The following is a 27,366-nucleotide window of genomic DNA, read 5'->3' on the forward strand; positions in this document are numbered from 1 at the left end:
CCAAGACCCAGTAACTTTGTGCAAGGCTATGCAATGGTCATTCCTTGCCTCAACACATTATTTTCTTTTTAAAAGACAAAACATCTTGGTGAAAAGAAACTGATGAAGTTTAATTTTAAGTTTACACTAATATTACGGTCAGTTTCTGAAAACCCAAAATGCTCAGTTATCCAAATTTTTTTTTAAGTTGAAAGAAATGGTCTTTTCAAAACAAATTATGCATTTATCTTATCTTGTAAGCCGAGATCACGCTGTTTTTAGGTAAGAATTGAACATTATTTCATGCTTGAAAAACCTTCTTGTCGAACCACTGATCCAAGTTTTCTGCTGATGCTACTGGACTTGCTTGAAGCAATTTCTCAGTTATCTGAAAAATCCGGTTAACTGAAAAATGTCTGGGCCAAAACAGTTTGGATAATTGAAAATGCACTGTACACAATTCAGCAAAAAGTAACATTTTATATTTTAACAGTTCACTTCCTACTCGGATTTAAATATGACAAAATATTGTTCATTGAAGGAATGAAACACGAAAACCTGCCATTGCAGTGATTGTGGTAAAAGCACAAAAGTGCTGGAGGACTCAGCCGGTCTCGCAGCACCCACAGTAGGGAAAGACTTTCATCAACTATCATCAACTTTTCAGGCCCGAGCAAAAGGTCTGAGCAAAAATCAAGTAGATGCCTGATGAAAAAGGCTGGGGAAGAGTGAAGAAAAGGCAGGTGGAGGAGGCCAACAGGCAAAAGGCCACTCCAATAGCAAGGTCTTCCATATAACCACTTACGGCACAGAACAGGCCAGTTCGGCCCTACTAGTCCATGCCGTAACAAATCCCCACCCTCCTAGTCCCACTGACCAGCACCCGGTCCATACCCCTCCAGTCCTCTCCTATCCATGTAACTATCCAGTCTTTCCTTAAATGTAACCAATGATCCTGCCTCGATCACGTCTGTCGGAAGCTCATTCCACATCCCCACCACCCTTTGCGGAAAGAAATTTCCCCTCGTGTTCCCCTTATAATTTTCCCTCTTCAATCTTAAACCATGTCCTCTAGTTTGAATCTCCCCCTTTCTTAATTGAAAAAGCCTATCCATATTTACTCTGTCTGTCCCTTTTAAAATCTTAAACACCTCGATCGAGTCCCCTCTCAATCTCCAGAGAAAAAAGCCCCAGTCTCCACAACCTTTCCCTGTAACTCAGACCCTGAAATCCCGTCAACATTCTCGTGAACCTTCTCTGCACTCTCTCTATTTTGTTTATATCTTTCCTATAATTTGGTGACCAAAACTGTACACAGTACTCCAAATTTGGCCTCACCAATGCCTTGTACAATTTCATCATAACCTCCCTACTCTTGAATTCAATACTCCGATTTATGAAGGCCAACATTGCAAATGCCTTCTTCACCACACCATCTACCTGAGTATCAGCCTTGAGGGTACTATTTACCATCACTCCTAAATCCCTTTGTTGCTCTGCACATCTCAATAGCCTACCATTCAATGCATATTCCAGTGGCAACCCATTTCATTTCCCCACCCCAATCCCATGCCAATGTGTTTGTCCATTGGTCTCATTCACAGCCAGACTGAGACCACCCACAAATTGGAGAAACAACATCATATTCTGTCTGGGCACCCTCGATCATCAACTTGTCCATTTTCTATTAGCCTCTCTGCCTCGTCTCTCCCTGTCCCTTATCACTGTCTTCTTTCCTCTCGCTCTCTCTTTTCTTCTTCCCTCTGTTCCCTTTCCTCTAGCTCTGCATTGACAGAGCCACCCCCTCCCATGATCAATTCTCACCTGATCTCCTGTCAATGACCAATTATGGCCTTTTGCCTGTTGGCCTGAGCTCGTCCCCCTGCCCTTTCTGCCTTCTGCCCTCTGCTTTTTAATTAAGAATACATTGAAGCAGGTCTCAGGCCCGAAACGCTGGTGATATATCTTTACCTCCTTTGGATGCTGTGTGACCTGTTGATTCCGTGCTTTTATTATTCATCGAAGGTTCTCTGAGAATCTTTGACATCACCTCTTTGATCCTGCTTGATTTATTCTTGCACCTTCACACTTCACAGTGACTGATTCAGAGTTGAAATAAGGATGCCAGTTGTTGCTCAGTTGCAGGACAACCAGAAAATATTGATGGCTCGTGCACAAAGCGCATGTCTTTCATCAGGAATGACTCTGTGCTCAATCGGCGAAAGACGTTCATATTTTGACTCCAGAAAGTGTGACTCGATATTCTTGTCCGTCAAATTGTCTGCCTCTTTTCATCTACATTATTAAAGTTTAATTTCCTTGTGCCCAGTTTTTATAAATGATGAAGTGACTGTCATGTTGCATGTAATATATCTATAATTTTTATTTATTAAATGCTTGTCAATTTAGATTTACCTTATTGAAAGTATTAAAGAATTGGAGAAATTTGAAATCTGCAATTTCAATTTCTCTTCAATTTAATGTTAGTTTGCACCAAAAATTTTCAACCTAGTGCTTCATTAAAAATGGTGGAAGGCTAGGTTTTGTCAGATCCCCTAAATTTTAGGGATAATATTTGGGGGGGGGGTCACTGTTAGGTAACTCATAAATGACCTTTTTCTCCCCCCACTGCTCTGCGTTTTTCAGATTATAGCTGGTTATTTACATGATAAGGCATTGTTGCAAATCAGAATAAATGCATTTTGTGAAACATTTACCTGCTTCCATCTTTCATTTTGTTATGAATAATTTAAACTCTATTTTGTATTTTCTTCATGCAAGGTTTAACAGATTGCATTGATACTTCAAAATGCACATGAATTGTCCCATTTAATGTACATATTTTTAAGTTGCTGGTAATAGTCATTTTTGATTTAAGAATTGGACATCAGAAAACACTGCTAACCTTCAACACGATGACAGATCAGGGTATAATGAATTGAAGTATGACTGGGCTTTGAGAAATTTGGTGCCATATATGGACAATGTGTAGAGTTGACACCCTTGAAATAGTGTTTACAAAACTTATAGTTCATGGAGGTTCAATATCCAGTTAATAAAATACAAATATGCGTGAAAATATCCAATCCTTATTTTGTCTTTTACAAGATAAATCTATTACATCTTGAGGCTAATCAGAATTGTAACATTTTTATATTCTTGTTTGCATCACACACACTTTAACTATAGATAAACTATGTCAAATATTTGTTGACTAATTTCTATGTAGTAGACTCATGGAATTTGAAAGTCATGAAATTCTGTAGACACCATGGTTGAAGTAAAAACACAAAATGCTGGAGAAACTCAGCTGGTCAAACAGTGTCCTTTATATAGCAAAGGCAAAAATACATAACCGATGTTTCGGGCTCGAGCCCTTCATCAAGGCATAAGACAATGTTGGCAGGCGTCCAAATAGAAAGATGGGGGAGGGGAAAGGGGGGTTGACAGGTGGAGAGGGGAGGGAGGGGTCAGCAGTGATCAAGAGGAGGAGGGATAGCTAGGTGGGTAGAGGGGAAGGGTGGAAGAAAACTGGAAAGGGGGAGGGGAAAGGAAAGGCGAGCCGGTTAGCAGAAAGTAGAGAAGTCGATGTTAATGCCATCTGGCTGGAGAATGCCCAGACAGAAAATAAGTTGTTGTTCTTCCAATCTGCGGGTGGTCAGGAAGGGATAGTACATAAAGCTAAGAACAGGCAAGAGAGTGTGGGAGTGTGACTCAGATTGAAATAGTTGGCTACTAGGAGGTCTCTGTTGTGGCAGACGGAGTAGGGATGCTCTAACGAAGTGATCTCCCAAACTGCAACCGGTCTCTCTAATGTAGAAAAGCCTCAATTCATCCATGCAACTCAGCTAAGTTCTTGCCATTTGCTTTCATTTGTTCTGTATCCTGCTAAATCTTTCCTTCTCAAGTAGCCGTGTAAATGTCTTGTAAACTTTGTGACTGTACTCAACTCTGGCATCTCGTTCCATACTCCCACTATCTACTGTGCGAAAAGTCCCTCCGGTCCTCTTGAAATTCCCCCCCACCCCCCAGCTTAAATCTAGTTTTAGTCTGGCTTACCCTAGAAAAATGATTGACAAGTCACCTTCGCTATCCCATCATGACTTTCTATCAGGTCACTGTTCAGCATCCAAAGTTTCAGACGAAAAAGCCCCAGCTTATCAAGCTTCTCCTAATAATTGAGCCCCTCTAGCCCAAGTAACATCTTTATGAATTTTTATTATATTTCCAAGTTGATTCCAACCTTCCTTTAGCAAGTTGACTGATACTGCACACAATATTCCATGTAAGGTCCAACAAAAGGTATACAGTTGTAACATGATGGACCAATTCTTGTATTCATTGTCCAGACCAATGAAGGCTCATATACCAAACATCTTCACCCTATCTATGATGCCACTTTCATAGAACTATGTACATGGACCACTCGATCTCTCTGATCTACAATAGTTGTAGTGACTAATTTCCATTATAGTCGCTTGATGCTAAAAAACTTTGTTGTCTTTAACCCGTTCAAACAAATTTGTTCTTGAGTTGAGTTTTCCAAAATTTATTAAATGATATTATGCATTGTTAAATCTAATTAAACAGTCAATAGTAGATGTTGGTAGAAGCTTTTTACCATCCATTCCATAGAATAAAATAAACCTAAAAACCCTTATCTCCCGAGCAAGCAGAAAAAGCTAGTTATGACTCTAAAGCAAAGATGTTGCTGGGAGGCAGCATTTTTTTTTTTAAAAACAGACAAGTGGCAATTTTATCCCCTACAATAGTCTCTCGGGCCTTCCCATTTATTGTGTAAGAGCTACACTGGTTTACCTCACCAAATATCCAACTCTTTGGCCTTGTTTGAGTTTAGAATCTGTTCCTTTCCCCATTGCCCCTTCTCAGGGCTAACTTTCCTACCGAGCATATTTGACACTCTCTCTGAAGAAAAACCAAGTTGGACATCAAACAATGTTATAGGATATGTTTCAAATTAATTGGCACTCAGACTCTTCAAAATTATTGCCCTGGAAAAGATCTCAGTAGAACTTTTTCTTGCATTGCTCTGGATTTCAAGAAAGGAAATTTAGAACCTGACTATATAGTTTCAAGATAGACTGCAAAATGCTGAGAGAATGACCCAAGTCCTCAGAGTGTGCTAAAATTAGTGGTGGATATTTCAGCATTTGTTTATTAAGCCTGTCACTTAATGGATGCCTCAGTGCTATCAGCAGTTAGGTCCTGGATGCATCAGAATATGCCTGCCAGGCTGCTCAGGACAGGAATAAGGCGTTACAAGCACAAATCCATCTGAGAGGACTATATTCCAAGAGAGTATTCAGCTGCCACATCATGTCCGGACTTGTCTGATGAGTCTTCACAGTTTCTGGGTTTTGAAGCAATAGAATTTGGGGGGGGGGGGGGGGGGGGGGGGAAGGAAATGAAAGGGGAAGGAGTGGCATTGCTCATCAGGGAAAATATCACAGCTGCGCTCAGGCAGGACAGACTAGAGGACTTGTCTACTGAGTCTATATTGGTGGAGCTGAGGAATGAGTGTGAGGTTTTATTATAGCCGCCCAATAGTCCATGAGAATTGGAGGAGTAAATCTGTAAAGAGATAGCAGATAGCTGCAAGAAACATAAGGTTGTGGTGGTAGGAGATTTTAACTTTCCATATATTGACTGGAACTCTCATACTGTAAAAAGGCTTGGAGTTTGTCAAATGTGTTCAGCCAAGTTTTATAAATCAATATGAAGAGGTACCAACTAGAGAGAGTGCAATACTAGATCTCCTGTTAGGGAATGAGACAAGACAGGAGACATAAGAATTTGTAGGGGAATATTTTGGGTCCAGTAATCATAATGCCATGAGATTCAAGTTAACGATGGAGAAGGATCAGTTTAGGCCTCGGTTTGAAGATCTTAATTGGAGAAATGTCAATTCTGAGGAAAGGAGAAAGGATCTAGAATGCGTGGATGTGTTTGGTAAGTGGAAGACCTTCAAAAGGTGAAATGGTTCGGAAGGTGTATAACATGGAGCAAATGAGGTATTTGAGGAGTATAAAAATGCAAGAAAAACCTCAAGAAAGAAATCAGGAGGGGAAAAGAAGACGTGAGAATGCTTTGGCAGAAAATGTGAAGGAAAAGCCTAAGGATTTCTACAGGTAGATTAAGAGCAAATGGATGTAAGGGACAAAATTGGCTCTCTTAAAGATCAGAGTGGTTGGCTTTGTATGGAGCCAAAAGAGATGGGGAGGTGTTAAATGTTTGTTATTTTTTTGCATCAGTATGCACTCAGGATACGGGCACAGAGTAATGGGAAGTAAGGAAAGCAAGCAGTGAGGTCATGGAACCTCTACAGATTAAAGAGGAGGAAGTGCTTCCTGTCTTAAAGCAAATAAGGGTGGGAAAAATCCCCAGGGACTGATAAGATATTCCCTCTGACCTTGACAGAGGCTATTGTAGAAATTGCAGGGGCTCTGGCAGAAATATTTAAAATGTCCTTAGCCACAGGTCTGGTGCTGGAGGATTGGAGGGTAGCTTCTGTTCTGTTTTTGAAAAAAGGCCTCCAAAAGTAATCCTGGAAATGATAACCCAGTGAGCCTGACGTCAATTGTTGGCAAATGATAAAGAAATTAGACATACAATTATTTGGATAGCTAGGAACTGATTAGGAATAGTCAACATGGCTTTGTGAGTGGTAGGTCGTGTTTAACCAATCTTATATAGAGTTTTTTTGAGTAGGTTACCAGGAAAGGCTGTTGACCTTGCCTTTGACAAGGTCCCACTTGGGAGGTTAGTCAAGAAAGTTCAGACGCTAAGTATTCGTGGTGAAATAGTGAACTGGATTGGACAATGTGTGGCTGGGAGAAGCCAGAGAGTTGTGGTGAATGATTGCTTCTCAGACTGGAGACCTGTGACTAGTGATGTACCTCAGAGATTGGTGTTAGGACCATTGTTGTTTGTCATCTATACCAATGATCTGGATGATAATTTGGTAAATAGGATCACCAAGTTTGCAGATGACACTAAAATTGGAGATGTTGTGGATAACGAAGAATATTTTCAAAGTTTGCAGGGGGATCTGGACCAGCTGGAAAAATGGGCTGAAAAATTGCAGATGGAATTTAATGCAGACAAGTGTGAGGTGTTGTATTTTGGAAGGACAAACCAAGAAAGGAAATGCATGGTAAATGGTAGAGCACTGAGGAGAGCAGCAGAACAGAGCGATCTGGTAATACAGATACATAATTCCCTGAAAGTTGAAGAGCTTTTGGCAGATTGACCTTCATAAATCAAAGAATTGAGTTCTGGAGTTAAGATGCTATGGTGAAATGGTAGAAGACATGGGTGATGCCAAATTTTGGACTATTGGTCACCTAACTACAAAAAAGATATCAATAAGATAGAAAGAATGCAGAGAAGATTTACTACGATGTTACCCAGTCTTCAGGCCCTGAGTTACAGGGAAAGGTTAAACAGGTTAGGACTTAATTCCCTGGAGCAAAGAAGAATGAGTGGAGTATTGATAGAGTAAACTGATTATAGTTCTTTACCTCCTATGGATGCTGCGTGACCCCAGCTGAGTGCCTCCTGCATTTGTGTTTTGACATCAAACCCATTCATAAAGGGAAGCTCCACGGGAACAGCTGTTATAGGGCAGACATTTCATTTGGTGTAACCTTGCTCATGTTTTTTAGTCTCTCTTCAGCATCCCTCCCTCCACAGAGATTTAAATTTTAAGTACAGGTAAGAGTAGACCAAGAAGAAAAGATAAATCCTGAGAAAGTCATCAACTTTGCTCTGAAGAGCATCTTTAATCATTACTAAATAACATGGCAACTCTGGCAACAGTCCAATTATTTCACAATCTTGTGCTCTGCTGCTGTGAGGTAATCATGTTTAATGGAAGAAAACATCTCTTGCTGTCTAATGGCAATAAAATGATTTGGCACATGCACATTGAAGTTCATGGCATTAGTAACCCTGTTAAATGAAGCTTCCCTGGTATAAGGGCATAAGAAACATAACCAAGAGTCAGCCATGTCGCTTCTTAAGTCTATTCCATCATTCAATAGGATCATGGCTGCCTAACCTTCAAAATGTTTTACCCCCCCCCGCCCCCCATGGTGTACAAAAATGTATTTGCCTCAGTATTGTACATTGAATGATTTAGCACCCATTGAAGTTCATTGTGTAAACATGTCAAAACTTCTCAAATCCCAAAGGAAAAAGGAATTCAAAGCTTGTGGTCAACTTTTTATCCTGGGGTAAGCATCCAAATTCCAGAGACCAGTTGGAGTCTCCATGGTGTGTCATGTGGCCTTAAAGAGAGTGTAGGTTAATGATACAGCAAGGGCAAACATCTGCCACCACCACCATAACGCTGCATGTTATGTGCCTATGCATTTGAATGTTGGCTGGTGTTTTATGAATCATTTGACTAGGGGAGTGCATGACAGTGGACTCCTCTGCTCTCCTTGTCATGTGATGAGGCAGCATGTTGCCCCCACCATCTCAGTGTGCATCCATGTATCAGCCTTGTCATCAAGAAGCTTCTGATTGGAGTCCAAGGTGTGGACCCTTGTATTTTGACTCCGGGTTCCTTCAGTCTGGCACCCTAGTTGTGCCCACTATATTTCCTCTTGTCACTTGTTGACAGTCTCTGAAATGATGCAATGAAGCCCTAGAGTCATGTGGTTATACAGCGTAGAAAACCGCCCTTTGGCCCACCATATCTCTTCCTATATGTTCCCACTGACATATTCTTCTACATCTCCTTCATTCAATTATCTCTCAAGATCCCTCTTAAATATTAATATTACTTATTCTTACTGTTCCTACCTCCTCCACCTCTGGCAGCACATTTTGGATAAAATTCCCTTCAAACCTGTAAACTCTGGTTCTCCAACTTTCAACACACCAACCATGGGAAAGACCAGTATCAGCACAATGACACACTTTGGTCATGGTCAATCTCATCGCCATCTTCCTCTTCCTGTTCTTTCCCCCTCCACTTGTTCCAGCTGCCCTACCATCTTGCCTTGCTCCTCCTGTTCTGGTGAGAGGTGGCTTCACGTCAAACCCTGAAAAGGAAAGACGGAAGAAAGTTGAGTTATAAAAGCTGCTCCTCATAACATATTTGTGGTGCTGAAGCAACAAGTGATGGTAAAGCTATGTAGGTAAATTCCAACATTGTTCATAAATATACGTGGGAGTTCTAATAAAGTTGTGGTTGAGACTCTGTGCCCCTCTGCTTATCTCCTCCAGTCTGACAAGACTCCATTTCCTTGAATGTGCCCTCAATTTTATTCCTCAGTGTTTCAAAAGTAAGTGATATTGAGTCACCTTTTCATGATCCAACTTTGGTGGCTTGGCCTTGTCTATTGGGAGCAGAGGGAGGGGAAAGTTGATGGTTGGTGGGAAATGTGTCCGGATAAGTGATTGTAATGTGCAGATCAACTTTAGATCGAAAGAGATCATAAAGTTTCATATGACCCATCTAGAGGAGATTTGAACCATTTCCTGCCTGAGATTTACAGTCGTGGCTCTAGTTGGAGAACCAGAGTTTACAGGTTTGAAGGGGATTTTATCCAAAATGTGCTGCCAGAGCTGGTGGAGGTAGGAACAGTAAGAATAAATAATATTAATATTTAAGAGGGATCTTGAGAGATACTTGAATGAAGGAGATGTAGAAGAATAGGTCAGTGGGAACATATAGGAAGAGATATGGTGGGCCAAAGGGTGGTTTTCTACGCTGTATAACCACATGACTCTAGGGCTTCATTGCATCATTTCAGAGACCGTCAACAAGTGACAAGAGGAAATATAGTGGGCACAACTAGGGTGCCAGACTGAAGGAACCTGGAGTCAAAATACAAGGGTCCTTTGATTTTCATGACCTCTCCAGATTCATCAAGGTTTCAGTATCCCTCTTACACCTACCCCTTGCAGCCTCTGTCTCCACCCAAGATTTTGTGTTCGCATTTGCTGTTATTCAAAGCCAAAAGGAGCAGCCAATTTGCTCCTTGCAGTTGATGCCCTTCTCCGTCACAGTGCCGCCCAGAATTTTGTGTGAGGTCAAGTTGAAGTTTTCTCTCTGGATTTAATGTGGTTGAACACTTGCTTTTAATTCCTGTCTAGATTTCTTTATGGGACCCAATTTGGGACTAATGTCAAGAGAACTATATGCACCAAAAGTTGGGCACTCCCAATTTCCAGGGAATATTTGTCAAACTGTCAGTTGAACACGAGGCAGGAAAACCAAACATAATATGTCAATCCATCTCCCCTCTCAAATTGTTCCTGCGCTATTCACAAAGCATGGGAATATTAGATCTGTATAGTTTATTATGTGCTTGGCATGCCAAAACGTGTTTCATATCCAATGAATTACTTTTAATATGCAATTCCTGTATTGAAGAGCAAAGAGACAATCAATTGATACCAAGTCCCCACAAAAGGAAGAAAGGTTTAATGGCCATTTCTGAAGCTTTTCATTGAACGACTCACATTGGTCAAGATTCAGAGTAGAAATGTGTAAAACAAAATTATGACACGCTAACCTGAATCAACAAACAATGCATGGGCCACCAGATGCTCTCTACTGCTAAAATGAAATTATTTATCCAGTGCTGTTAGTCATCTAAGTGATGAGTGTTTTGTAAACCTGAAGCTCAGATATTATTTTCCACCATTAATGTATTCCACCTGTAATCATGCAAAGACTATTCATTTTTTTAAAATGATATTTTTACTTTGACAAGAACCCCATTTCTCTGTGCACTTAATACAGGCTCAGAATGTAATTCAAGCCTCAGAAAAGTAATCTTAATCTTGTGGGCCAAAGGCATGCCATGGAACTTCAGAGTACACATTTCCCCCGCTATCCAAAACTAGAGCGTTCCTATGAAATCTTTCATACACCAAAATGGCGTAAAGCAAAGAAGCAATTAGCAATAATTAATGTGGGAAAATTTTTGAACATTCTCAGACTCAAAAAAATAACCTACCAAATAACATACAAAACCGAATATATTAAATTACTTAATGAATAAAATCTAATTTTTCTCTCTGTGTGTAAACAGTGGATGCAGGCAAGTTCAATACACGCACCAAGTCTTTATTTCATTCACCATGATTGAAACGCTTAATTACATCCAGTTTCACGCAAAGTGTAACACCCTTATGAGCTCTCTTGGGCTTTTCTGATACTTGCTAGCAGATGCACAATATAAATGGAGCTAAATCACAGATGCTCACAGACACAGTTCAAAGCTATGGAGGCTTGATGCTGAATGTAGTTCCCAGGGAAGGAGCTTGGTGGCGCCATTCTCGCTGTTCGGGTTGCGCGCTACCTCTCTAATGGCTCGCTGCAAGACAAACTCTGAACGCTCTTTTTGCTTTTCACCTTTTTTCGTAAAAGCGAAAATCCTCTGGATTTCTTTCCGTTAGTGAAAACAGGTACTAATGTAGGTCTTTCAAAAAAGCGAAGTGGCGTAAAGTGAACTTTCGAAAAGCGGGGGATGCCTGTGAACTTTGAGTTATGAATCCATGATCCCAGTAATATACAAGTATTTTGAGGTGTTCTTTCTATCATTTCTTAGTATTGTTACATCTCTTGATACAGTAAAAGTCCTAAAATCTGGACTGCTTGGGGTTTGGGTCAGTCCAGATTTTCCAGATTCTCAGGTAGTACTTTTAAAATTCAAACTTAAGGAGGAAAAATTGTTAACACGACAAAAATGTAAACATAAAATTTTTTCATTACCAAAAACAAAGCATGTAATACTTGAAATTATGCAAAACAAAATACAGTGTACAAATGAATTTCCTTGTGATAAGATTACCTGCAAAAAGCTTGGTCACTTGTTGCCGCGATGCATCTGTGGTGCTTACACACGCATTAATGCTCACACACAAAAGCCTGTTAAATTTTAAAATTCTGAGAGCTTTTGAAAAGTCCAGATTTTCTGGTGGTGCAGATTTTTGGGCTTCCACTGTATATTTGATATAAAATTTGGCAATAGTTGGTCATTTTAAATCTGTAGACCTACAAAGTAATGTTAGTGCAATAAGACAAAACAGCCTTCTATTTTGGAGCTTGATTAACAAAATTTAGTGACTGCAGACTTGCAACCAAATGTGTACAGATTTTGACTTAACTCCTTGAGTTGGCCACTCGTACCATGTTCCTGTTCCTCCCTGAAATGGTCACAAATTCTTATCAAGCTTTCAGAATGAATGTTGTGGGGCAGGTGAACTCAGTTGTGCTTTCACACAAAAACTTCAGAATCACTGGTTAACTTTGCAGTCACCCGATTTGAGAGCAATGAGACCAATTGCATTGGGCATGTTGCTGGATTGTTTGTGTAATCTTGTACAAAATGGACTGGCAGTGAGCATGGCACTTTCCTGCTGTGTACAGCTGAGCTACTCGAGGGGTTGTCTGAAGAAATGAAATTATCTCCAACTTTTTTTTCCACCACTCATTTTGAGGGTGAGCTGTTTCAAATTACAGAACTTTTATTTCTAATAAAAGTGCAAGCTTTAGAACTATCTTTTCATCTGCTCTCAAACTTAATACAAAATCTTTGTGAACCGTTAAGGTTTTTAACCCCAATTTGACTTACCTGTTTCTCTCCCAATTGTGGGCTTATAATGTAGTTTGTGGATAATCAATTCTTTAAAACAATATTTAAAAAAAATACATGGTTTCTCAATATACTTCCAAGATGACGTACTTCAAGACAGGAAGGTACTTCTGTCTTGGAAACATCTATCTGTGCATTTGCACTCTGACATTGGAAAAAAAGGTTCAATAGGGTCCAGCCGACTTTCCTTACCACTCAGTATGACTTACCCCACAGGCGCTGATGAATCAATTTACACAGGATATGCTAGTTGGTTATTTATTAATGTCTTCAGACAACTTCCAAACTCTTTCATAAAAAGGATTTATTTTTACAAAATGAACTGTTGTTTCTGTAACCATTAATAATAGATGATATCCTGCAGAGGTGGGAAATCAAACCAGTAAAGCATGGATGAACTGAGATTGCTAACTTGGATATCAGAATGGATTTGGAAGAGCATGAAATCAGGCTATTATCCGACAAAAGCACTGTCTTTAGGTGGTATATACCAGATTAAGATCACTTCAGTCTCAAGCATATCATTTCCGCTTTCAAATAGATTTTTACTGTGTTTTGTAGAGAAAATCATTATTGAGGTAAGCACAATTCATATTGTGTGGCTTTATTGATAAAAGCTATTAAAATATCTGAGCTGGATAAATTAGAGTGTTCAATCTGTGTGGCTACAAATCTGCTTTAGTTGTTTTGCATTAATTATCTCTATATGGTCTGTAAATTGAGAACTATTAAAAATATTGCACCTTGAGTATTTTCCTCATGCTTTGCCTGACAAAGGCATCCAGGATTTTGGAAAAACTTATTTCAATTGCAGCCCTTGGCAATAATAAATTTATAGTGACTTCGCTGACCATGAGACAATAAAGCAACCACAATTCAAATTAATATTCATTTATAGTTAGATCTTACTGTTCATGAATGTAATACTTTGCTCAAAAAATGCACATTTCTATTTAGATATAGATATACAGTGTATGTGGAAATTCGGTGAGGAATTTGAGTTTTTTTTTTAATTGCAAAAGTAGAAGCCATGGATAGCTTCGTGAAAGTCTTATTTATAAAGTTATTAATGATGCAGGCACGCCTTCTCTGTGTCTCTTAGCAAGTGTTAAGAAGCCACCGGTATGTTACAGTGCATTTCACTGCAGGCTGATGCAAGGCAAGATCTTGTTGTGAAGGACACTGTGTGGAGAATTTCTGTAAGCAATGTTTTTGTGTTATTTTGATTAACATGTGTGTGTATTCCTTCTGTCTACTGACACTTCCCTTGACTATTTCCTTTTTTTTACCCGAGTGCCTCTCAGCTTATAAAGCAAAAGAACAATGCTGATCAGGTTTTACATATGACTGCATGACCTCAAAATCCTGTCAAACTATTATTGTTGCTGCAGATCAAGAAGTGGACAAAAAATAATAACAGCTTTCACCATACACCTTATCTTCACATAATCTCTGTCCTTGCAGGTTTGAAAATACATGAGTAATCATTAGAAAGTTATTTTCTGTAATGCTGGAGAAACTCAGCAAGTCATGCAGTGTTTCTTATGCAAAATGCAGGTCAGTGCCTGAATAAGGTTGTGGGGAGAGGGTCAGGGGAAAGAGAATAGTCCCACAGGCAAGATGCTATGGGGTGGGAGGGCATGAAAAAAGCAGAGAAATGATTTGGGGATGGGATAGTTATCTGAATGGGATGGAGATGGAAAGCTGGAGGAAAGGATACAAGAAGGATGGGGAAGAAAGGGAGACAGGAGAGTGGCCTAACTCACTCCGGAGAAGTTGATGTTAATGCCATCCAGTTGGAGAGTGCCCAGATGGAATAGTAGGTGTTGCTCCTCCTTAGTCTGGGTGGGGGGGGGGGGGGGGTGTCTATATGGTCTGTAAATTGAGAACTATTAAAAATATTGCACCTTGAGTATTTTCCTCATGCTTTGCCTGACAAAGGCATCCAGGATTTTGGAAAAACTTATTTCAATTGCAGCCCTTGGCAATAATAAATTTATAGTGACTTCGCTGACCATGAGACAATAAAGCAACCACAATTCAAATTAATATTCATTTATAGTTAGATCTTACTGTTCATGAATGTAATACTTTGCTCAAAAAATGCACATTTCTATTTAGATATAGATATACAGTGTATGTGGAAATTCGGTGAGGAATTTGAGTTTTTTTTTAATTGCAAAAGTAGAAGCCATGGATAGCTTCGTGAAAGTCTTATTTATAAAGTTATTAATGATGCAGGCACGCCTTCTCTGTGATCTCCGTGTGTCTATGACTCTGTGAGCTTACCCCAAAAACCCTCCTCTGTGATCTCCGTGTGTCTATGACTCTGTGAGCTTACCCCAAAAACCCTCCCTCAATGGTCATCTCCTTTTAACTCCTTAAAATTGCTTCCTCTACTTATGCCTCTCCCCATCTGTTTCTGAATTTCTTTTGCTAGATTTTCTAATTGGTCTACTGGCTGCTTCCCATCTTCCAAAGTTCCATTCACAATGACTCATGTCACTTCAAAATATCCATTTGAAATTTTAATTTTTTTTAAAAATTCTCAATAACTTTTCCCTTGCCTGCTTCCTCTAGATCTACAACCTTCCACCTGACGCTGCCTCTTCTACAATGCCCTTCCACTTTGTCTCAGATTTGTTCATCCAATTGTGCAGGACTTGGGTTTTAGAATTCATTCCTTTCACTGTTGATCTCACCTTTAATCTGCTCTTTTTATTGTCATACTTAATATCTTGTTCATCAAGCTGACGCTCACACATTTGGCAAAAACCCATATTAGTCTCAAGAGTGTGGTTCTGAAGCTTCTTGGACATTTATTTGTGGTAAAGAGGCTATGTTAAGGCACGTTTTCTTTGTTGAGTGAGAACTGCTTATTCTAGCCATCCGAGACTCTCATGTTCATGAAACAATAGTTATTTGTAAAATGAGTACTTGTCCTGCATATGTATTGTTTGTCTGTATGTGTGTTCTGTATGTCATATTTTTTGAGTCTGCATATTTTGCACCGAGGACTGGAGAACACTGATTCATTGGGTTGTACTTGTGTATTCTGATGACAATAAACTTGATTTGATTGTTTCTTTTATGTAAAATACACCGTCTTTGCTCAAGCTGCTTTACGACACAAGTTGGAGAAGCTAGTACATTCAGTTTGAACACTTGCAAAACAAATTGTCCTGTACTAGTTTTTTCCCCCATGGCCAACAATAAAACTTTGTATATGTTGTGGAGATTTGCATCGTAAACCAGATAAGTTCATTTCTATAATTAGTCTGATAATGCACATGATATTACTTTTTAAAATTATTATTAATCTATATTGTGTTTGCTTATTTCAGGCACCACTGCACAGTGCCGTCTTCCCCTTGTATCGTTGCTATTTCCTGATGCGTGCTGCAATCGTGTTGAAGGGATAAAATGGCAAGCAGAGGATCAGGATGAATTTGGGTCCCGTCCTGATCCTTCCTTGTCCTGACTCTTTCCTAACAATTCTGCCTGGTTCTTATTGGATGGTTGAAGAGTGAGGTGGGGTTGGGACAGGTGAAGGGCTGATCAGATCATGAACCTCTTTCCCTAAAGTGTGTCATTTATGCTCTGGGAAGAAAATTGAAAATGGCACAGGAAGGATATTTGCTTTGATTTTGTAACCTTTGTAAAGAGCATTTGATCAAGTGAGCCTCGTTTTACATTTCTGCCAGTCTCCAGATTAGTACATAATTGCACCATTAAAAAAAAATTGAAGTCAAGCAGTTTGAGAGAAAGAAAATTGCATTTACAAGTATATCCTTGTTATCCAGGACTCAAGCAGCCTCAAGCACCAAGCAAAAAAAATTGAAGAAATAGGTTTAAAAAAATACGGCTTTAAAATTGGCGCACCTCGGCAATCATTATCTCAAGAAACCAGAAAATTCACTTACCCAGCATCCACTAATCCCGATAGAGGCCGGATACCAGGGGTTTACTGTATTTCTTCATACCCGTGTGAAGGTTTTTCTTTTGTGCATTCTCATGCTCAAAAATCTGTTCAATCTTTTGTCCATCTTTATTAATCACTTCTATCTTATTCCATTCCATTAATTTTACTGTATTGTGTGTGAATTGTTACATTTGCTTTAATTTACCAACATTGTCCTTGAAGTGCCAGGAAGAGAATTGTAAAAATGCACCTTTCTATTTGTTCAGGATTGCGTTTTATAAATGTATGGTGTTTACAAGTTGAAGGTTATGTAATTTATAGCATTCATTTTCTTCCTGTAATTTCCTCCAAGGATAGGTAACAGATTACAGCTGAAAGACTAGATCATTGGAATATTCAGTTAGGGAATGAGTTGGGATCTATTTTCCCTTGTATCCAATTTTCCTTGGTTCAGCTTCCATCTTTCATTTCGAGAATAATAATAAATCATATTGACAAATATTCTTGCAATGCAGGATTGAGCTAAATTACTAGGTTTCCAGATATTTTTCAATTCCAAAATAGCTTGCAATATTCATGCAATTTTCAGTGCGTTCCATTGTTTGGTAGTTGAATCTTCCTCGAATTTCCCTTAACACTGGGTATTTTGATATAAAGTTTAGGTCTCCAACTGAGAGCCAGCGGGGAATGGGGATCAGTTATTTGACAATAGTACACATAGAATACCATGGAAAATCCCAGCAAAACCACCCTAATCCTTTTCTGAAGGTAAATAAAGGGCAACAATAATTTGGAAAATAAGGGGGGGGAGGGGGGGATAAAGAGTTTCTGCTTAAAAACAGTGTAGGGTTGTCTTGTGTATCGTGAAGGATATTGTTGAAGTGCACTGAAAGCCCACTGTGAATGTTTTCAAATGCAGTCAAACTCCTGGTATCCAGCACCTATGGGGATTGTTAGATGCTGGATAAGTAAATTTTCCAGTTGCTTGAGATTGTGTGATTGGCAAACTAATGGCGAGACATGCCAAATTTAATCTTCTGTATTTATTTTCCATTTCTTTTTGCTGGTTGCTTGAATTCTGGATAACCGGGTTTTACTTTCTCCTGTAAGGTCGTAATAACACTTGCATCGAAAAATAGAGTTTATTGGAGTGCTTAAGATTTTCTGAATTCTGCCAAAGTACTGAACATTATTGCCACATCTCCCAAATATATCAGGGGTCATGGAATCACAAAAACCAGAAAACAGGCCATTCGGCCTACCATGACCACATTGTCCAGTGGCCACCCATCTCCTCACATTTGGTTCATACCCTTAAATTCCAAGGAAATTTAAGTTATGGCCCAGTGCCCAAACATTTCTTAAATGCTGTCAACATTTCTGCTTCTGCAGAAAATTTATTTCAGGTATTCACTCATCTCTGAGTGAATAAAGTCCCTTACAAATCCCTCCGATATCTTGTATCCCTCCCCCTAAATCTATGTCTTCTAGTTTTATTCATTTCTGATAAGGGGAAAAGTCTCCTGCTGTCTTCCTTATTGCTACCCCTTGTAATTTAATATACCGCAATAATTTCCCTTCTAAAGCTCCCCTCCTCCAAGAAATACAGACACAGCCTTTCTATCCTTTCATTGCAAGTAATATTCTCCATTTCAGGCAACATCCACTATTATTGAATATTTCTTGTTGAATCCTCACCTTTGAGCATTCCAAACATTCTGCATAATAGTGAGATGGAAGAAGATTTTGCTCAATAATAAATCCTTCCTGAGATTAGCATTGACACATCAATTTACACCTCATTCTGTCACTTTATCTCACAAGATCACTGTCTCCCAGGCATACAGAGGATGGGATAGTCGTGCCAAGTTTTCATTCCAGCACACCCTTCCAGTCTATGGCATCTTTTTTTTTTTTTGAGAACAAAGAACATTTATTAAACAACAATGCAAAGTTGGGTGCTTCCCCTTACCCTGGGAATACACCAGTCTATGGCATCTTTCAACGTTAAGTGGAAGAACATGGTGGGGGGGAAGGAGCGGTGCTTGAGTTGTTCATGGCGACATGGTAACGACTCCCCATCAAATACTGATGACAAACTATGGACCAACATAGCTGTTATTCATGAAACGGGTTCTTCAGTTGGATGCACTACACGTTATGAGGGTAACACAATTAGCATAGTGGTTTGTGCCAGTGTGGGTTTCCTCCAGGTGCATCCGTCTCCTCAAAATGTATAAAGGTTGTAAGTTGGGTAATTTGGTTGGCACAGGCTTATCATCAGGAAGGGGCCTAGCAGTGCGCTATAAGTTTAAATTAAATTTAAAAAATAGTTTTGCATCCATAGAGGTACGAACATCTCTGAAGTCACAACAGAAGTATAATCGTATAAATTAATGGTGGTGATTAATGGAACAGCTATACTTTCACTGTTCAGTATTATCGAAGGAAACACGTCCACTTCAAAGTTCAAATTTATTTTCAGAGTACATACTTAATATATAGAGCCTTGAGATTGTTTTTCCTTTGGGCCAGGCAGAATTTCACCTTGTCAGTAACTGTAAGCTGTACTCAAGATAAAAGACACACACACAAGAGAGAGAAATGTAAAAAAAAATGTAATCATACTGATGGTGAAATATAGAAAAAATAAATCTTCAGTAATATATAGTGTGCATAGTTAGAGTCGTTAAATGTCTCTGAGTTTGTTGTTGAGGAGTCTGATGCTGGAGGGGTGGCAGCTATTCCTGAACCTGGGAAGGGAAAGTCTTGTAGCACCAATACCTCTTTCCTGATGGCAGCAGTGAGAACAGAGCATGTGCTGAGTGGTGTGGATCCCTGATGATTGCTGCTGCTCTCCGACGGGAACGTTCCATGTAGATTTTCTCAATAGTGGGGAAAGTCTTGGCTGTGTCCACTACCTTATGCAGGGCTTTCTGCTTAGAGGTATTGGTGCCCCCATATCAGGCCATGATGCAGCCCATCAGCACACTTTCCACTGTAGAAGTTAGCAGAGTTTACGATGGGATACCAAATTTCCGCAAACTTCCAAGGAAGTAGAGGTGCTGATGTATTCTTTGCATCTTGTACTTCATATGTTCTATTCTTCCATCGATGCTATCCTTACTGGTTAGAAGAGAATGCAGTTTTGTTTTGCCTAATGTAGAAATACAAAACAACCTTTTATTTTATCCATTGCTTCAAAATGTATTTTATTGAGAATACCAAATTCAGTAACTTAATGGAAGAGGAGCAAAGTGGATAGTTCATTCAAAGACATAGGTGTAGAGAGGTCACTGGTCAACTTTTTTATGCTTAAACGAATGCTGAAATGTTGAACGCAATGTACTTCTGTGGTAAGGAGATTTATCAAAAATGTCAGGAATGGAAGAAAGAGATGCACTGTTTCTAATAACGCTGCACTGAGAAGGATTGTGTCAGTTTCCTAGATTAAAGTCCCTGACTTAAATTGCACCTCATGATGAACCCCTGATACAGAGAGATTTCGATGAGATGGAGCATAATTCACAAAAGGACAGTCGGCAGCTACAGCCAACCATTCAGGAAGTTTGGGAAGAATCAACTGATTCTTCAGGTTCTCTGACATAACCTTTTCTTCAATACGGGTGATCCGTACTAAATACAAACCGTCTAACTTTAGAATTTCATTTCACCAGATATTATGGATTCATTATTGTTTCTCAGAATTTTGTCCCGGCTATTATTTGCCAAACTAGGCACAAGCTTCCTCCAGAATGCATGTGCAGTTACAACTCAGCACTGCACTAAATGCTTTCAGCTTCATTGCCACATATTGCCTCACAATTGACACTTTTTAACTCATCCACAATGTACAAAGAAGTTCTTAAACCAGAACCACGCTCATTGGGATTCAACTGCTTGAAACTTTCAGATATCTCAATTGAGAGACCATGAATTATATCTGAATTGCAACCGTTAGTGGTTAACAATGTCATTGAGCACAGAAGGGGGCGGTTCAATCGATCAAGATTGTTTGCAGAACAATCCATTCAGTCCCATTTCACTGCTCTTTCTCCGTCGCCTGCAAGTTCATTTCTCTCAATTGCCAATTCAATTTACTTTGAAAGTTATCGATTATCTCTCTTCCACTGCTTCAGAATTACTTTTCAGACATACAGCAAGTAACTGGCCCTTTTGGCCCATGAGCTCGTGCAGCCCAATTACCCCCAAATGACCGAAAACCCTGGTATATTTTGAATAGTGGGAGGAAACCAGGGCACCCAGAGGAAACCCACGCAGACACGGAGAGAACGTACAAGCTCCTTTTTACTACCCTACATTTCTACTGTATCTCAAACCTTCAATCTTTGTCCCCCATTTCTTGTACCAATAGCAAACAGCTTTTCTTTCTTTATATGATCAGAACGGTCATGATCTTATGAAATCTTCCCCCAACCTTTCTTGCTCAAAAGAGAGCAAACCCAGTTGGTAAAATGGTGACGTTGATTCTGGGCCACAGACGTGAGTTTTCTGGATTTGCAGCTCAGAAATGTATTTGCACCAATTTGCCATTGCATTTGTAGTATATGAAGCTCCCTAACATTCTTTTAATGTTCTAAAAGGACGGCATAATTGGTTGGCCACAATTTAAAATAGTGTTGCCATATAACCACTACGTTTCAGAAATCTCACTGGTCAAATTTAGACCATAAAACCAAAAGACCATAAGGCTTTGGAGCAGAAATAGGATATTCTACCCATCCAGTCTTTCCCGTCATTCAACCATGACCTGATCCATTTCCCCACTCAGGCCCACTGCCTGGCCTTCTCCCCATAAACATTTGATGCCCTGGCTAATCAAGAGCCTGTTAATCTCTCCCTGAAATCTACCCAATGATGTTTCCTCCACCACCATCTGTGGCAATAAATTCTACACATTTGCCGCCCTCTGGCTAATGAAATTCCTGTTTATTTCTGTTCTAAGTGGACGCCCTTCAATCCGAAAGTTTTCCTGGGCTCTCCCATCATGGGAAAGAACCTTTCTACATCTACTCTGTCCATGCCTTTCAACATTTGAAATGTTTCAATGAGATCCCCTCTTGTTCCAATGAGTACAGGCCAAGATCCCAGAATCACTCTTTGTCAACCTTCTCTCAACCCTCCCCAAAATCAACGCATCTTTTCTTAAATGAAGAACCCAAAGCTACTCACAGCACTCCAATTGAAGTCTCACTGGTGCCTTGTATAAGAATACATCCTTCTCTTGTATTCTATTTATAATTTCTTAGGCTGTTGGCTCATATACCCCCAGCTCGGAAGTGGTCCTTAAAAGGCATATTGGGATACACCCTTCAAGCTACAGGCACCAGGTGACAGAGTAGAGCAGCAGATTCAGCAACTCAGATTCAACTTTGACCATGGGAATGCTTTGTGTCGAGATTGAGCATTCTCCCTGTGACTGCAAAGCTTTCCCTCAAGGGCTCTGGTTTCCTCCCCTTCAAGTGGCAGTAGGTTAATTGGCTGGTGCAAGTTGCCCCCAATGCAGGTAGGCGAGAGGAGAATTGGGTGGGAGGGTGAAGCGTGCGAGTGAAAATAAATGGACTTGGGTTGATGGAAATGCTGTGAGAGCATAGACTCAGTGGGCCAAATACTGGCCTCCTTTATGGTTAAAAGAAATCTGGAATATAATGCTGGGGACTGTTGTCAAAAAATGGATGCACATTGCAATGGTGGAGGTGTGGAGGTTACACTCTTCTCACGAGGTGCAAGGAGATGTCACAGGCTGTTGAAACACAATGAACCCAATCCAGGGGAACTTTTGCCAGAGAAGTGTCTTTCAGGCATGTTCTCTCTCGAAATGCCTACACTTCTGTGATCTTTGCAATGAAATGAAATACTAGCTCTAAAAATGCTAAATTCACATCAAGAGCAATACAACAGTGAGTAACACAGAAACAACTTGGAATGGTCCTGAAGCAAGGGGTCTAAGGCAGGGTGACCTTGTCTTTGATTCAGGGACACTTATGCAAGCTTCGACTGCAAGTTTTCAGAGGTCTCAGGCTGAAGTCAACTTGTGGAAGAGCAACACAAACAAACTTCGTTAACTTGGTGGTGCTTGCCCAGTGAAGCCTGGACGGAGAAGGCATCGAGCACCAACTTTTTTTGTCACATATCTGGCTCATATTTTTTTTATCGTTCGTATTCTCTTTTGGAAGGATTTTTTTCTGGCATTTCTGTCCAGTGTGTTTTGAAGGAACCCTTGAGGTGCAGTAACTAGCAGTGTTTTGCTGTATAGTTCTGGCTACAACTGCAGGGGAATTGTCCCTGCCTCTTTAAATAATATAACTGTGATGCTTTCAATATTCATTCTGAGAGAGAATAGTGCCTTTCATTGTTTGACCAACCTGATTGAAAATCTTCTTGGAGATTAATTTTGGATGTCGAGCTGCTTTGATATTATTTGGGTGGGTCAAATGCCAAAAGGAGATCATTGGAAAAATCTCACAACAAAAAAAATATATATTGCATTTATGAATGGTGGTGTCATCCAGAAACATATGCCAAACTTTTTTTTTTACACACAATCTCAGTTTTCCCACACCCACTTAACTTAAATCACAATAGAAGAGGACATCTAATTAAAAAAGTAAGACTTCCTATTTAAAACTTCTCAAGTGTACACAACCTTTAAAAATAGTTCTTTTCAAAGGTTACTTTTGCCTTTTTTTGTGTCCTTAAAGATGCAGGAGCTCCAGCAGACCCCATAGCTCCAGTTATAATCATCTCGCCAAAGAACACTAGTGTCGTCTTGGGATCGCCTGAGGTTACAATGGAATGTGTTGCCAATGCCAGGTAAGTACATCATATTTTCACCTTTGTTTCTTGTGAAAATATGGGTTGAAAATGTTTCCATTATTTCTTTCTGAAGTTGATTTATGATTTTTCGTTAATGAGCAAAAATACAGCAGCAGATCCTTCATTCTGCTTTTGCACAATTCCAAATAATCCTGGGCTGCATCACAAATTTCAGTTTTCACACTGATGAAATTATCTTAATTTTTTTTAATATAAATGATTTTAACTGTTTTGGTATCACTGATTAAACCAAGAAAAAGGTTCAAATCTGGCATTGTCTGTAAGGAGTTAGTATGCTCTCGCTGTGGCTGTGTGGGTTTATTCTGGGTGCTCGAGTTTCCTCCTACTGTTCAATAATGTATCAGGGTTGTAGGTCAATTGGGTGTAATTGGGTAGCACAGGCTTGCGGGCCAAAAGGGCCCGTTACCGGCTGTTTGTCTAAATTAAAACAGATTCTGTTTGAAAAGACATGTGGGCACAATTTGAGAGATGAGGCAATTGGCTGAGTTACAAAATAACTGATATACATTTGAAAGTATTGCATTGATAATTACTGTGTTATTCATGGCTTCGAGTATAGAAATTGAACTGGAAAGCACTGTAATGCACCAAAACCCAGTGTTGCTACACAAATTAAATTAGCTCTCTCAGCCTGATTGATTTCTTGCTACTTGGAAAAAAAAATTAAACCATTAATTTTGGGGCATTCTGAAAAGGGTGAAACCAAGTTCACGTGTCCATACAAGGTGCAAATTCAATTTATTGATTCTGTCCTGAACGTATTCCTGCTGGAAAAAGGGGCAAGCCGGAAAACATAACTCTTTTTAGGAACTCTGTTTTTCATTAATTATTTTGAAGTTTGTGTGTGAAATGAATGAGGATTGAATGCTCATCAATATGGTGAGACAGAAAACACTGGTTGGCAAGACCTTTGGTTTGTTGCTTGAATTATGTTGGACATCAGTGACCACATTATTTTATAGTTAGCAATATTTAAAGTGGAATATTTGGTTCTATAAGTAAACTTTTCATATCCCACATTCATTTATAATTAATCTCACCTGATGATGCCATCATATAGATGCCACCAAATTCTTACTGCAGCCAAGCAAGTGCCTTACATCAAAGACACCCAATGACAATAGTATAAATGAAATTACTACAATGTGCCAAGACAAATTCACCATGGCACCAGAAAAAAATAAGTGATTTTTCTAATAGTGCAGGCAGATTTGTTGACAATCCTGGAGTAGTTTATGGTTCGGGTTACAGTAGAACAAGGAGGTTTGAGACGCTGAGAGCTGTTGGATATAAAACAAGAGGTGCTGATCTTCAGAATTCTGTACCTTCTGCCTGAAGGTATCAGCGAGAAGAGGTTATGAACAGGGTGATGGGGGTTCACCATGATGTTGGCTGCCTTCATGAGGCAGCGGCTCGCATGGATATTTTCAATGCCACTGATGGACTTGGCTGTGTTCTTGCAGCTTTCTGCATTCCTGGGACTTCAAACTGGGCTATGAAGCAACCAGTCAGTATTCCTTCCACGGTACACTGTCAAAGTTTGATAAAATAGTCAATGACATTCCAAATTTCCTCAGACTTAGAAAGTTGGGGCATTGTTGTACCTTCTTCTTAGTTGTCTCTGTGCTGGTTTCAGAAGAGATCCTCCAATATGTGGACTCCCAGGAACATTAAGGTACTGAGCCTCTCTCTGCTGCCATTCCATCAATGTTTCTGCCAGTAAAATATTTAAAAAAGGAAAATTTCCACAAAGTAATAATGAATATTTCCAGCATTTTATGTTCCTTAATTCAAAGTGACAGCGCATTTGGTACAATCCATAACATGATGTTCTGATGCCTGCCTGCCCATAGTTCTTCCAAAAATAAGCCATAGCAATCAGGGCAGGAGAACATGCGCAGTTTTGTTTGTGGCCTGTCGTCTTCATTAAGAGGGACTGTTTCGTTGCAGTGCTCATGAAGATGAAAGAGCATCCATAATTATCTTGCAAAATCAAATCATTGAAAAGATCCAACACAAAATTAGCCACTCCACCCATCTGGTTTGTGTCTGAGTTCTTTCTGCATCTGATTCTCTTCCAAAAGATCTCCCAATGTACCTGGGTAGACTTCTCTTCCTTTCTTCCTTCATGTTTTTACAGTTTCTGAAATCCAGCTTCCTTTTTCATCTGAATCAACACCTGTGCCCATGAGTTCTACATTCCAACCTCTCTCGAGTTCGATGATCTTCCCTATTTTGCAAAGGGGTGTCACGTTGACAAAGATTTTGATGTGAGAACCACATTAATCCCTAAATTAAGTCTGCACTTATTCCTCCTTATTGGGGCACATTGTGCCTCCATGTAATTTAACTTTTACTCACGTACTCCTTCCTCACTCCAATGCCTGGTTCCAGACCGCACACCTAACGTTCCATCCACACACCAGCCCATGTCCTTGACTGTGATCCAGCCGCACACTTGACCCTGCTCTCAGCCTTGTTCCATCTGCATTCCTGTTCATTTTCCCAAATCCGGTCTCACCCCTCCTGGCCACACATCTGCCCACCTTGTCAGCCTCAATCTAGTCCCTCTTTGTGGTTAATTGGTCAGAAAACTGCAGGAATAGTGCAATTCATGTTCATTATTCATATAATAAACAGAAGAAGTCATTTTTCCTAAAGGTTCTTTCACACGTGTCCATCAGATCCAATGAGACAAACATCGGCCCACTATTATTTTACCCAATACCCAACTTAAGAATTCAGAGTGGATTTCCTCCTTAGTGAAAAACAGTCCAAAATTGCCAGAAGCAAGTGAGAGATGAACTTTCTTGGCAGAATTGAAAAACAATCGCCAGTGTCCCAAAGGAAAAGTCATTCCTGTTTGGTTCTATTCTTTACTAATCAGGGACCCACAGACAATTGAAGGTTAATTCTAGCTTGTCTGCACTGACAAAAGAATATATTCCACCTAGAATTCCTGCTTTAATATCTCCTTGTTTGAACAGATAGGTTAAAGTCACACATGGGTTTTAAAAACCATCACGAGTTTTGTTAACCTTTCACAGGACTATATGTGTATAGCATTTAAACCAGGAGGCAGTGTTGACACAAATCAACTTCATTATCTATGTGCAGTACATATATGCCTGTATATATTCATCTATCAATAGGTTATGCCACAAATTACATCTAGATATGAACATTTATCTATTTGTATTTTCTTTTCCATTCAACCATTGAATAGAATCATAAGTTTAGTTATTTCGGGAAGACTGAAATGTTCCTTGAATTAAATTTTCATTGGTTCCAAAGGAAAGCTCATCCTGTTGTTTTCTCCCCGTCTCTGAAGAAGGCACCGCTCTAAAGCAGAAGGAAAATTGTGAGCAGTTCCTTCAGCCATCAACTTCACACCATGAGCAACACTATTGGCCATTCTTTAAGTCTGGGCATGGATGAGAGCTGGTGGCAGCCAAATTCAAAGTAGTTAACACATTTCAAATATTCTTTGGTTTTGAATTTAATTTTATTGTGTATGATGAGACTGGAGGGCAGCAAGATGAGAGGGAAGATCTCAATGTCCCTGTGCATTATAAAAAGGTACTGTAAAAAATAGTAGAAGTCCAAAAATCTAGATGCCAGACATCCGGACTTTTTGAAAACTTCTTAAATTTAGCAGGCTTTTGTGTGTGTATGTGCACAGATGCACAGTGGCGACAAGCGACTTCTTTATTTTTCTTTAAAACTTTGCTTTGGTAAATGAAGTATGCTCTATATGCTAATTAATAAGCTATCAAATCTTCACTCTTCTTTATTCCCGGAAAATCCAAAACCTGAGGTGTCTAGATTTGTCGACTTCTACTGTATGCAAGAAATTTGAAAAATGGAAAATTGTCTGATTCGATCATCCAATGTGAAAACCATCACCGTGACTGGATGCCCTCGAAAACGAGCACTGCAGTAAAGATGTAATATATTTGGCACTAATGT

General features: G+C 39.6%; 1 protein-coding gene across 1 annotated transcript in view; it reads left to right on the forward strand.

Annotated features, from left to right (window-relative positions):
- sdk2b (sidekick cell adhesion molecule 2b) overlaps positions 1-27,366 on the forward strand; it is a 662,520-nt gene that overhangs the window by 394,100 nt on the left and 241,054 nt on the right. Inside the window, exon 6 of the mRNA XM_069930148.1 lies at positions 23,262-23,373. Within this exon, the coding sequence (XP_069786249.1) occupies positions 23,262-23,373 (112 nt within the window). The remainder of the gene's footprint in view (positions 1-23,261; positions 23,374-27,366) is intronic.

The sequence above is a fragment of the Narcine bancroftii genome, chromosome 3 (assembly GCF_036971445.1).
Source record: "Narcine bancroftii isolate sNarBan1 chromosome 3, sNarBan1.hap1, whole genome shotgun sequence".
Lineage (NCBI taxonomy): Eukaryota > Metazoa > Chordata > Chondrichthyes > Torpediniformes > Narcinidae > Narcine > Narcine bancroftii.